The 12,299-nt window shown below is 50.9% G+C and overlaps 1 protein-coding gene across 5 annotated transcripts in view; it reads left to right on the top strand.

Annotated features, from left to right (window-relative positions):
• Positions 1–11,662, top strand: part of AGPAT1 (1-acylglycerol-3-phosphate O-acyltransferase 1) — a 42,759-nt gene extending 31,097 nt beyond the window's left edge. For all 5 annotated transcript variants that reach the window (XM_083426591.1, XM_083426595.1, XM_083426592.1 and 2 more), the window contains exons 3-7: positions 3,137–3,270; positions 5,138–5,313; positions 6,355–6,450; positions 7,834–7,906; positions 9,244–11,662. In XM_083426591.1, the coding sequence (XP_083282717.1) occupies positions 3,137–3,270; positions 5,138–5,313; positions 6,355–6,450; positions 7,834–7,906; positions 9,244–9,386 (622 nt within the window). In that variant the 3' untranslated portion in view covers positions 9,387–11,662. The remainder of the gene's footprint in view (positions 1–3,136; positions 3,271–5,137; positions 5,314–6,354; positions 6,451–7,833; positions 7,907–9,243) is intronic.
• Positions 11,663–12,299: the final 637 nt, after the last annotated feature.

The raw sequence follows: 12,299 nt of genomic DNA, 5'->3' as shown, positions 1-12,299 counted from the left end.
CTCCAAGCGGCTCTTCGTTTCAGTTTCCATAACTTTGGTATCTCTGTATAATGTGACTTAAGAGCATTTTTCATATTTGTACGACGATACTTTGAAGGAGGGACGGGCAGAAGGTAAATTGGGTTCTACTGGTACATTATTCCGAAAGCATTTATGAACCGCTTAATGTTTTAAAAACCTCTTAAGCGGTATGCAATCTGGAAAAAACCATGTCGCTAAAATACAAACCTATTAACCAATACAAACACAGAATAAAACACGTGTTAAAAAGGATTAAAAGGTTTGGGGTGTAGCTTTGGTTGAAAAGCTTGGGAATAAATTTTAAGAGGACAGGGCGGCTGGGGGGTGTGTGTGTCAGCTTCGCCTTTGAGCCAGTGCCAACGACTGGGCTCAACCTCTTCAGCCCCGACTGAGCCAGGTGAGCTGGAAAGCGCTTCCAGAAACCTTCCACTGCAGGGAGCAGGTCTAAGTGCTGTGGACTCACAACTCAGAGCTGTGAGCACCAAACTCAGTTCCAAAAGTCAGCGGAGCACAGCAGAGTATGAACCACACAGACAATGAAGTATAACTTCTTTTATTCTCTACAGCTACTACATAAACTCATGACTAATCGGAGACGCTGGACTGATTGAGTGTTACAGCTGCTTGAGCAGTCACTTTATCTATATACAGATAACACTCAGACTCCCTTTGAAGTCAGGCTGGAGCAGAAGCAGCAATGAGCAAAATCCGCCCCCTCCTTTCTGAAACATTGTCAGCAGATTCTTGCAATGGGAGGGGTGAAACATCTGGATCTGAATGGTGTGATTTTGTAATGTATTTGAACGAGGAAATTCATGACAGAATAGCCCCCATCTCAGTATGTTGCTGTGTAGAAATTCTAGTTCTTTGTGCTGCTTGAAATAGTAAGAACAATACTGACACTTGATATCTCCTTGCACTTTGTAAAGGATAATTCCTGCCTTATTTGTGTTACTCTCTAGAACTGAGTTTTATTTGCAGTTTAAGCTTTTCCCATTACGAGTATCTATAGATAAAATCAGTTTGTTTGTTTTTTATTTATTTATTTATTTTATTTAACATAATGATTACAAAATACAAGCAAATACATACATACATATATATTTCAGATAAGTACACATATATAAAAAAGAACAGAAAAGAAAAAAGGAAGAAAAGAAAAAGAAAAAATAAGGAAAAGAAGAAAAGTTGGAAGAATTTCTTCCAAATTTATTCTACAAATATCTCAATAAAATTTCGTTGATTGACTTCCATCGCTTACACTGCACTTCCTATATACATTTTAAGCAACATTGTATCTGTTATTCCGTATTTTCCCCATACAATCTCATACAAATATTCTAATCAATAAGTTTTCTAAATCTTTCATAAATCTATTCTAAACACAACCAATACCTTACATTTAATCTTTGTCTACATAAATAATCATTTAAACGTTTCCATTGTTTCTGGATTATCTATAGATAAAATCAGTTTAATGCGGTTCTGCTCTGCACCCTTCCTTGATAGCTTTTGGCCTAGCTGGACTCTGACAATGGCTCTTCTTTCCTTAGATTAAGGATAGAACAGGGTAAACTAGCCTACTGCACTGAGGTAAATTTGGCATTAATTTTATTTGCCAACTTTTGTTTCTGCCCCTGCCCACTGCTGACATTTGGCCTCCTGGAATTTTGCTCTGAACGGAATGCCGGGCTACATGGACCCAGTGGCGTAGCGTGGGTTGTCAGCACCCGGGGCAAGGCAAGTAATTTATGCCTCCTAACCCGTGGATTTGCGCCCCCTAACCTGTGGATTTGCGCCCCCTAACCCCCAAATGTTGCGCCCGGTGCGGCCGGCCCCCCCTGCACCCCCCCACGCTACGCCACTGCATGGACCTGTGGCTTGGTTTTAGCTAGCAGTGCGGTTTAAGGACTGAAGGCGAGTCTTAGGGGCAGATTTGGCAGATATCATAGAATCACGAGTTGGAAGGGACCCAGGGGTCATCTAGCCCACCCCCCTTGATTGCAGGAATTTCAGCCAAAGCATCCATGACAGAGGGCCATCCAACCTCTGCTTAAATACCTCCAAGGAAGCTTCGAGATTTTTAAAAATATATATATAAAGCAGTATAAAAATAAAATGAACCACCATCACACCAAAATTCATTGTAAACAAAGAGGTACCTAGACGTTCCATTGCGGCCACTGAAACCTGGGTTTAAGGTGCCATTGTGCCATTTGATGATTAACTTATATATCTGAGACGTAGGGGATGAGGCGATCTTTTAGGTTAGTGGAATGCCACAGGGAGGCATCTTGGACTTCGCCTGAGGCAGCAAAATGTCTTGTGGTGGCTGCTTCTTACATGGTTATATGCAGGTTGGCCTCCTGTGGACTTTACCTTTACCGTATTGGTAGAAAGAGAGAGCCAACAAAAGCAATAAAAACAACTTCTTGCTGCTTTGGTATTTTGAAAACTGAGAGCTGCATTGAACAGCACTGGCCTCTAGAGGGAGCATGAGCACTCCAGACACCTCAGTGCCTCAGAAATTATTTATGACTGACAGCTTATTATTTTATTTTTATTTGTATTTATTTTGATATTTACACCACCCTTCATTAAAAGATCTCAGGGCAGTTCACAAGATAAAAACACAAATAAATAGCTAAACAACAGCAACAAAACAGTAACCCGCGCTCCCACAAAGGTATTTAAAAGGTGGTGGCAAATTAATCAGCCCAAAGCCCAGTTGAAGAGGAATGTTTTTGCCTGGCACCTAAAAATATACAGTGGAACCTTGGTTCTCAAATGCCTTGTTTCTCGAACATTTTGGCTCCCGAAACCCAGAAGTATTCCGGTTTTCGAATGTTTGTTGGAAGCCGAATGTCCGATGCTGCTGTTGGCTATTGCGCCAATCGGAAGCCACGCCTTGGTTTTTGAACGTTTCAGTAGTCGAACGGACTTCTGGAACAGATTACGTTCAAAAACCAAGGTGCCACTGTATAATGAAGCCACTAGGTGAACCTTGCAGAAGGGAAGATGGCAAACTGTTGTTGTCATCATCAGTGACTGCGGTGCAGTGAGGTGCGGAAGTCACAGGTGAACAAGTTTCTCCTCTTTTCTTTTCCATCTCCAGGATAATCCGGTCCATGATGCTACATGTGAAATACCTGTACGGGATCAAGATTGACGTGCGGGGGACAGAGAACTTCAACATCAAGCAGCCTTATGTGATCGTTTCCAACCATCAGAGCTCGCTTGACTTGCTTGGTACGTCTGGGTAGGGGGGGGGGAAGGGGGTCTGGGTAGGTGGCCAGAATGTGAGTAGGAAACCCCTCGTGGCCTCTTCCGTCAGTCCATTTTACCATACCACCAAATTTATTAAGAGTTCCTGCCCACTTTAAAGCAATCTTCATTGGTTTCCAGGGACACGGGTGACGCTGTGGGTTAAACCACAAAACCTAGAACTTGCCGATCGGAAGGTCGGCGGTTCGAATCCCCGCGACGGGGTGAGCTCCCGTTGCTCGGTCCCTGCTCCTGCCAACCTAGCAGTTCGAAAGCATGCCAAAGTGCAAGTAGATAAATAGTTACCGCTCCGGTGGGAGGGTAAACGGTGTTTCCATGGGCTGCTCTGGTTCGCCAGAAGCGGCTTAGTCATGCTGGCCACATGACCTGGAAGCTGTACGCCGGCTCCCTCGTCCAATAAAGCGAGATGAGCGCCACAACCCCAGAGTCAGCCACGACAGAACCTAATGGTCAGGGGTCCCTTTACCTTTACTTCACCTTACGTTGGTTTCTAAGCAGGTGCGGGGAGACTTTGGACCCCTAGATGTTCAAAGAATTGTAAGGTTGGAAGTGACCCTGAGCTTCACCTAGCCCAGTGCTTTTTTCCTGGGGGGACGCATACCCATAAACATTTTGTGCATCTAAGTTTGGCCTCATTCAGGGGCAGTATTTCAATATGAGAAGGAAAATGAGAGTACCCCTAAGCATTTTTTTAGGAAAAAAAGCATTGACCTAGCCCAACCCCTCCTGCAGCGCAGGAATCTTTTGACCAACATGAGGCTCGAACCTGCGACCCTGCAGTTCAAAGTCTCATGCTAAACTACAACAACTCCCATCAGCCCCAGTAAGCGTGGCCTGCAGCCAGGGATGGTGGCAGTTGGCAACCCAAAACCTCTGGGGACGTTCCCCACACCTGATTTGCAGAGCTGGGAAGGCATCTTCAAAAGTCTTCTTCTTTGGCGATCACTCGTAGCCGAGTAAGATTGTCTGCCGTAAACACGGTTTTAACAGTGAGTCCGTAAGTGGCTATGGAGGCCAATTCTGGATCCACACGTCCTTCCACAGTGGGGACATTGGTTTCCGGGTGGGAGTTGATCACGGTGAGGGTTTGCCAAGCATGCCTTCCTCTTAGCATGTTTCTCCCTTTCGTCCTGAGTTCGAGCGCCTTCAAAGCCCATGACACCTTTGGAAAAGGCTGTTCTCCAACTGGAGCGCTCACAGGCCAGTGTTTCCCAGTTGTTGGTGTTTATACTACATTTTTTAGATTTGCCTTGAGAGAGTCCTTGAACCTTTTTTGTTGACCACCAGCATTATGCTTTCCATTTTTAAGTTCAGAATAGAGGAGTTGCTTTGGAAGACAATAATCAGGCCTGATTATCAAAAGTAATCTAGTCTGGGATAGCCCAACCCTCCACATGTGACTGAACCACAACTCCTGTTCCTCTTGGCCGCCGTCTGCTGAGAGTCAAACTACATCCAGAGGGGACTGCATTGGCTGCCTCAAATTTTGGTTGACCTTTTTAGTTGAATTTTGCACAGGAACGGAGTCCAGGAAGTGCGAAAAATTTGCTTTTACATCCCAGTGGGGAAGCTGTGTCCCTGCAGAAGGTTCTGAGGCTCCCAACAGCCTCCAGGCAGCATGGCCCAGTGGTCAGGGACGATGGGAGTTGTAGTCAATAAGATACAAATTGCCACAGATTCCCCACCTCTGTTTTACTCTGGCTGGGCCTTTGCTGTGCCACCAGGCCATGGTCGCCCCCCGACCGCTGTTCTGGCACATAGTGGGCTGGGCGGCCTTGATCTGTTGCCATGGCTAACCTTCCCACTTTCCTCCCTCTCCGCTGCCCTGCAGGGATGATGGAAGTCTTGCCCGACCGGTGTGTGCCAATCGCCAAGAAGGAGCTGATGTACATGGGCACAGTGGGGCTGGCGTGCTGGCTAGGGGGCATCATCTTCATCAACCGCAAGAAAACCGACGACGCCATTAGCGTCATGGCGGAGACGGCGCAAACCATGCTCTGTGAGGATGTGAGTGTTGCTGGAACGGGAGGCGGGGCTGCCTACATTTTGGGGAACCGTGGGGGATCTGGAGGCACGGGGGGGGGGGGAGGTAGGAGGAAGGGATTGCGAAGTGGGATTGTGTCTGTGTCGTGGCTGGGTGTACAGGATGCAGCAAGAGAGCTAATATTGATTATTTTCCCCAAAATTCACAAGGGCGTGCGGCTGGGTACTGGCCTCTTGGACTTTCCCAACTTGCTTAAATGCTAACTTGCTGGTACAGCCCTTTTGGGCAGAGAGTGGGAGAGAGGGAAGTTTGCCATTGTAGCGTGCGGCTCTTAATCACAGTGGTTCCTTGGTTCCTGAACGGCTTAGTTGTTGAACAAATCGGCCCCTGAACGCCCCAAACCTGGAGGTAAGTGTTCCAGTTTGCGAATGTTTTTCGGAAGCCGAATGTCCGCCGCGGCTTCTGCTTGAGTGCCGGAAGCTCCTGCAGCCAATTGGAAGCCGCGCTTTGGTTTTCGAACGGTTTCGGACTCCCGGAACGGATGAAGTTTGAGAACCAAGGTACCACTGTACTGGTACTGTCTCCTCAGTGGGTGGAACACACCATCTTGGAGTGCACAAGGAGGAGGGAGACGCTTTTGTAGGAAAACAAGCCGGCCTCAAGCTCTCTCCACAGAGAAGGGCTTTTTTGGATTTGCTCTGCGCCGATTTAGCCGTCTGCTAAATCGCCGCCACCGCAGGGCGGAGTGTGTGGATTGCGACATCTATTTGGCCGAACGGATTGTCCGTTTTTAGAGGCAGTGTAGCTCCAGATACAAGTTTCTGGGACCCAAACGACAGTGGAGGGATGTTCTGCCCATGTGCTTCTGCTTGGGAAACATACCCTGGGCCGGATCCAGGCCGGGCTCTTCTTATGGAGGGTTCTTGTGCTGGGTCTCTAGCAGCCACTGGGGAAAGCTTTTTCGGCTTGGGGAACGGAGGGCACAGAAAGGAACCCCTTTAGCTGTATCTGTGCAGCCTGCAGCTACTTATGCTCCTTCTTTTTCTCCTCTGACCCCCCTGCAGGTTCGGGTCTGGGTGTTCCCCGAGGGGACCAGGAACCACAACGGCTCCATGCTGCCCTTCAAGCGGGGTGCCTTCCATTTGGCTGTGCAAGCCCAGGTAGGGAGTCCTTTCCTCTTTACTTAGTCGTGGGGGCAACTCGAGCTGCAACCCCCTGTGCGGTTTTGGCCTCTGAAATCCGGCAGGGGTGACCTCTGAGCCCAACGCACATAGTGTGTGTCTTGTTAAGGTTGCAGAGCAGCAGGTTAAGAGCCAGGAAGCCACCTCCAAGTCTCTCCTCCGCCACTGACTTGCCAAGCGCGTCTCTGCCACACCCCTTGACCTCTCCCAACAGGGATAATTGTACTTCGCAGGGCTGTTTTGTAGTTTGGACTTGATAATCCCGCTTTATCACTACCCGAAGGAGTCTCAAAGTGGCTAACATTCCCCTTTCGCTTCCTCCCCCACAACACACACACTGTGAGGTGAGTGGGGCTGAGAGACTTCAAAGAAGTGTGACTGGCCCAAGGTCACCCAGCAGCTGCATGTGGAGGAGCGGAGATGCGAACCCGGTTCCCCAGATTACGAGGCTACCGCTCTTAACCACTACACCAAAGATTAGCAGGAAGATGTATGCAAAGCATGAACCAGGAGTGCTGCTTTTATTTTTGTTAAGCCAAAGAAAGGTGTCTTAGAGTCAGAATATTGGTCTGCCTGACTCTGTATTGCCTAAAGCAGGGTGTCCCAAGCTTGGGTCTCGCAACTGTTTTTGGACTACAGCTCCCATTATCCCTGGCTAGCAAGGCCAGTGGTCAGGGATGATGGGAATTGTAGTCCATAAACAGCGGGAGACCCAAGTTTGGGAAACACTGGCCTAAACGGACTGTCCGTGGGTATCCAGGGTTTCAGAGGCAGAGTCCTTTCATTTCATAGAATTGCAGAGTTGGAAGGAAGCCCCAGGGTCCTACCCCCTGCAACGCAGAAATCTCAGCCATGCAGCGCATGGTTATAAAAGCAGAGGAAACCAGTGCTGCTCTAAAACAAAACTGCTCCAAGTCGTAAGGAACAGAGTCGATGGCGGAAAAGAGGTGGGCACCATTCAGTGAAGCACCTCAGGTGTCAAAAAGTGCAAAGAGGTGTGTTTTCATAACAAAAAAATTAGCATTCCTATGGCACTATTCAGAGAATCGGGTGCACTTTTTCCAGTCCTTGCAAAGTCCTTAATAGGCGAGAGACCATGACAGAAAGAAGGAAGGAGGGAAGAAAGAGCTGAAAAAGGAGGGAGGGAGAAAGGAAGGAAGGATTTTCTCATAATGCTGGAACCCTTTTCATGCAGCACACAGCTAAACTCTGGGATTTGTTTCCCAAAAGACCACGACAGCCACCAAATCAAAACAACTTTTAAAAGATGTTTAGACACCTTTTTTTTTTAACAGCCCTCCCTAAAGTGTATTATCTTTTTGTCGTCTTCACGCTGTTCCTCCCTTCCCTGCCCCTTTCCAGGTTCCTATCATCCCAGTTGTGATCTCATCGTATCGGGATTTCTACAGTAAGAAGGAACGGCGTTTCGCCACGGGTGAGTCCAGCCGTCTGGCTCCTTTTCCCTCCCTTTCCCTTCCCTTATCCCCAGGGACGGGGCTGGTTCTGACAAACCTGTGGCCACTCACTGGCTGTTGTGGTAGGGTCTTCTGAAGGTGGGTGATGTAATTTTGGGGGTTAAATGGCTTTGAGTGTTTTCAGTGCTGCTTTCAATAGGGCTACTTAGTTTGGGGGGGGGGTTAAAATAGGTAAATCAGCCATACATGTACAGTCATACCTCGGGTTACAGACGCTTCAGGTTGCGTTTTTTTGGGTTTCAGCAATCACGCATGTGCAGAATCGCAACATGCGCATGCACAGACGCATCGCTGCGGGTTGCGAACGTGCATCCCGCACGGATCACGTTCGCAACCCGAGCGTCCGCTGTATCTGTTTTAATTTACGTTGTGAGCTGACCTGGGAGGAAAGTGGGAATATGAAATTAGCAGGCAAATAAATGAAAATACAGTGGTACTTCGAGATGCGAACGGGATCCGTTCCAGAGCCCCGTTCGCATCTAGAAGCAAACGTAACCCGTGTCTGCGGGTCACGCTTTGGCACTTCTGCGCATGCGCATGACGTCATTTTGAGCGTCTGCGCATGCGCAAGCGGCGAAACCCGGAAGTAACGTGCTCCGTTACTTCCGGGTTGCCGCGGAGCGCAACTCGAACGCGCTCATCTCGAAGCACATTCAACCCGAGGAATGACTGTAATTACCGTATTTTTCGCTCTATAGGACACACTTTTCCCCCTTCAAAAATGAAGGGGAAATGTGTGTGCGTCCTATGGAGCGAAGAAGCCATAGCCCGCGACCCTCTCCCAGCTGGAGAAGTGACGTGCGACTATGGCAGCAGCCTCTCCGCTGCGCCTTTCCGCTGCTCCCTGACCTGCTCTTTGGGGCTGGTGGTGGGCTTCCCCCCGCCAGCCCCAAAGAGCAGGTTGAAAGGAACCTGAAGCCTGGAGAGCGAGAGGGGTCGGTGCACACTGACCCCTCTCGCTCTCCAGGCTTCCAAGGTAGCCACCTGTTTTAGAGTGGGAAAACAAGAGGGGGGAAATTCTCCCTCTCTCTGCGCAGCGCCTCCTGCCGCTTCGCTGAAGGGGCGCTGGGCAGAGAGGGGGAGAATTTTTTTTCTTGTTCTCCCCCCTCTAAAACAAGGTGCGTCCTATTGCCCGGTGCGTCCTATGGTGCGAAAAATACGGTAAATACCCCCTGCCCTGCCTCACTTAACGCTTTTCTTTTTCTTTCCTTCTCTCTCCCTTTCTGCCCCCCACCTGTTCCGGCTACATCACCACGGCCCCTTTCCGCTGCCTCCGTCTCCTCCTCCTCCGGCGCAGGGCGCTGCACGGTCCAGATCCTGCCTCCCATGCCTACGCGGGAGCTGGTGGCTGAAGACGTGCCGGCACTGACAGATCGCGTGCGCCAGGCCATGCTCATTGCCTTTGAGGGGCTCTCGGTGGAGCTGGGTGCCCCGCAGTGACCCCCTTTTACTACTTCCTCCCTCCCAACATCCGGCCCGAGAGAGAGACAGAGAGAGAGGAGCTTATGGGGTGGGGACTGGGAACAGCTTTGCGCCCACTGGGGCGGGGGCCACGGCAGAAGAGGGCGGCGTTAACTCCCCAGCGGCCAAGCCGGGACCAGGAGTGGCAGAGGCGGTGACGGGAACGGCCCACGCTACAACCAAACTTGGAGATTTGCAAGCTGGGGCGGGCTTAGCCTGGCCACGCCCACAAGGAGCCGCAGGGGCGGAGTTGATCCCAGCCACGCCCGCTTCCACCTTTCGGACCAGAATTCTCCCCTCCCACAACCAGGTAGATGGCGCAGCCCTCTCCCCGCCAGGTCTTCTTCCCCTCAACCGTTTCTGTCGATGTGAACTGTTCCGCTTGAGCTTCTCGGACTGGACCACTCCAGCCCCCTGTTCCGGGGGCGGGGAGCATTTTGTGGGCTGACCCACAGGCACCGTCTAAACAGAACAACTCCTCGAACCCTGCAGAGGGAATATCCATCCCGGCGCACCTGTGAGGGACGAGATGGGCGCAGGGCAGGTTCTGAGTGCGAACACTGAAAAATGTGAAGGCGGGCTGCGGGCTGGTTGCAAACACCCCGCTGGCCTTTCACGAAGGGGGTGTGTGTGTGTTTGCGTGCGAGATAAGGGAGACGGAATGGGCACGATCGATCGATCTGCTACATCTTGCCTGCGGTGGGAGTGAGGCTGCGACGAACCACTCCAGAGCTCCCCGAGGAGGGGAGCTGTGCGGACTATGACCCACCTGGGCCTCGGACTGACCAGCAGCTCTAATAAAACGGTGGACAAGACTACCTCCCTCTGTGAAAGGGGCACGGCGAATGGGGGAACTGCGGCAGGGTGGGGTGGGGCTGGGGACACAGAAAGAATGTGACTTTGTATTGGCTCTTTCCAGTCACCCGGTGGGTGAAACGAGGGAACGAAAGAGCAGCTTTGCGGGGAGGGGGGGTTGCGGTGTGTCTCGCGGGGAGGTGGGGGGGGCTAAAATAATATGGGCTGACCCTGTGGAACCCAGTTTATGGGACCAGCCCTCGACCCAATTGATGTGGGGCGGAAATTAGGGATGATACTTTGGGGGAAAGCGAGAGCAGGAACGTGAGAAGACGCCCCTTTCTTGACAGCCTCTCGGGCCTGTTACTTTTGTGTTGGTTAAAATATTTTAACTGCCCTGCGAAGGGGGAAGCAAGCCTGCCCTTATCCGAGCTGTGTCAACGTGGCAGCCTGCTTTCCTGGCTCCAGTTGGAGGCATTGGGCCCTGCAAACTCTCATTTTTTGGTCTCTGAGATGGGCAGAGGGGAGGTACGTGTGTGTGCTCCCTCTGTGGCAAAATATGGCAGGAAGGCTGAGGTCTTGGGACAGGGCTTTGGGGAAGGGCAACCAGTGTTTGGGTGCGGGGTCACTAGGCCGATTTTTTTTGGGGGGGCAAGGGGTGCACAACATGGAGGAGGGGGCTAGTGGCATGAGGCTGGTGCCCTTTAGCCAATTGGGCCAAGCAGGAATTAAAGCGTGGTGGTGGCAGTTGATGCGGCACCCTTCAGGTATTACTGGACTACAATTCCCATCATCCTTCACCACGGGCCACACTGGCTGAGGCTGATGGGAGCTGGGGTACGGCAGCCACTGGAGGGCACCTCGTTGCCTGGCCTACTCCAAGGCCTCAGGCGGAGGGAAAAGCCTTTCCCGGACCTGTTCTCTCTAGCCCTGGGGCTGATGGGAGTTGTAGTCCAGTTGATCGGGAGGGTGCCATGTTGGTGCCCCATAAGGCCTGGGATGGAGGAGAGACGAATTGGGAGTGGAGTGGATTTCTGTGTGCAGCTATATTTTTTATGAGGGTGGGCCATTAGGATTGGGGAGAGGCTATAATTTTGGGATGAGAGACCCCTCTATTGTGGGGGGCAGGCGTGCTTGGGGGGCTGTTTCAGGGAGTGTGCGCTTGTTCGTGGGGTGGGTGGGATTTTGCCAAATATTCCCTGCTATGGGGGGGAAGAGGGGCTGCTGCCTCTGCTCCTCTCCTGCCTTTGGGGAATTCCCCCCCCCCTTGATATATTTCTGTCCTCTCCCCAGTTGGAGACCCAGTTGCCTATACCTCCCGCCAGATGCCCTTCCAGGGGGGGCTGTTGATGTCGGGGGAGCGTCGATGTGGGGAGGGGGCGACGGGTAAAAGGGGCATCACCAAGTCCATGTTCCTAAGACCTTCCTGCTTTTAATAAAGACCCTCAAACAAGCCCCCACCATTGCAACGTGTCTCGCTCTGTGTCTCTAGCAGATAAAGGTGGGGTTTTTTTGTGTGATGGTGGGGCCCTGTAACCTTTGTCTTTGGCACCTTTTCAGAGATACAGTGGTACCTCGGGTTACATACACTTCAGGTGACACACTCCACTAAGCCAGAAATTGTGCTTCAGGTTAAGAACTTTGCTTCAGGATAAGAACAGAAATCGTGCGGCGGCGGCGCAGCAGCAGGCCCCATTAACTAAAGTGGTGCTTCAGGTTAAGAACAGTTTCAGGTTAAGTTCGGACCTCCGGAACGAATTAAGTACTTAACCCGAGGTACCACTGGGGTTGAGCTGCAGTCGAAGCCTTTCTGTGCATCTGCTGCAGGCGTTGCCAGAATTGCAGCTATTTACCTGCAGATAAACATGGAAAGAGCTGGGGGGGGGGGTTGCCCTCACAGGAGGTAGTGATGGTCACACACTGGGATGGCTTTAAAAATGGGATTAGACAGATGCATGGATAATATTATCATTAATATTTACATACAGGGCATCAGCCCTTTATACCTGAAGGAGCGTCTCCATCCCCATCGTTCTGCCCGGATGCTGAGGTCCAGTTCTAAGGGCCTTGTGGCGGTTCCCTTATTGCAAGAAGTGA

Source organism: Podarcis tiliguerta (assembly GCF_965153285.1).
Source record: "Podarcis tiliguerta genome assembly, chromosome: 2".
In the NCBI taxonomy this organism is placed as follows: Eukaryota; Metazoa; Chordata; class Lepidosauria; order Squamata; family Lacertidae; genus Podarcis; species Podarcis tiliguerta.
Note: the sequence above shows the minus strand (reverse complement) of the source record. Positions and strands in the feature narration are given on the sequence as shown.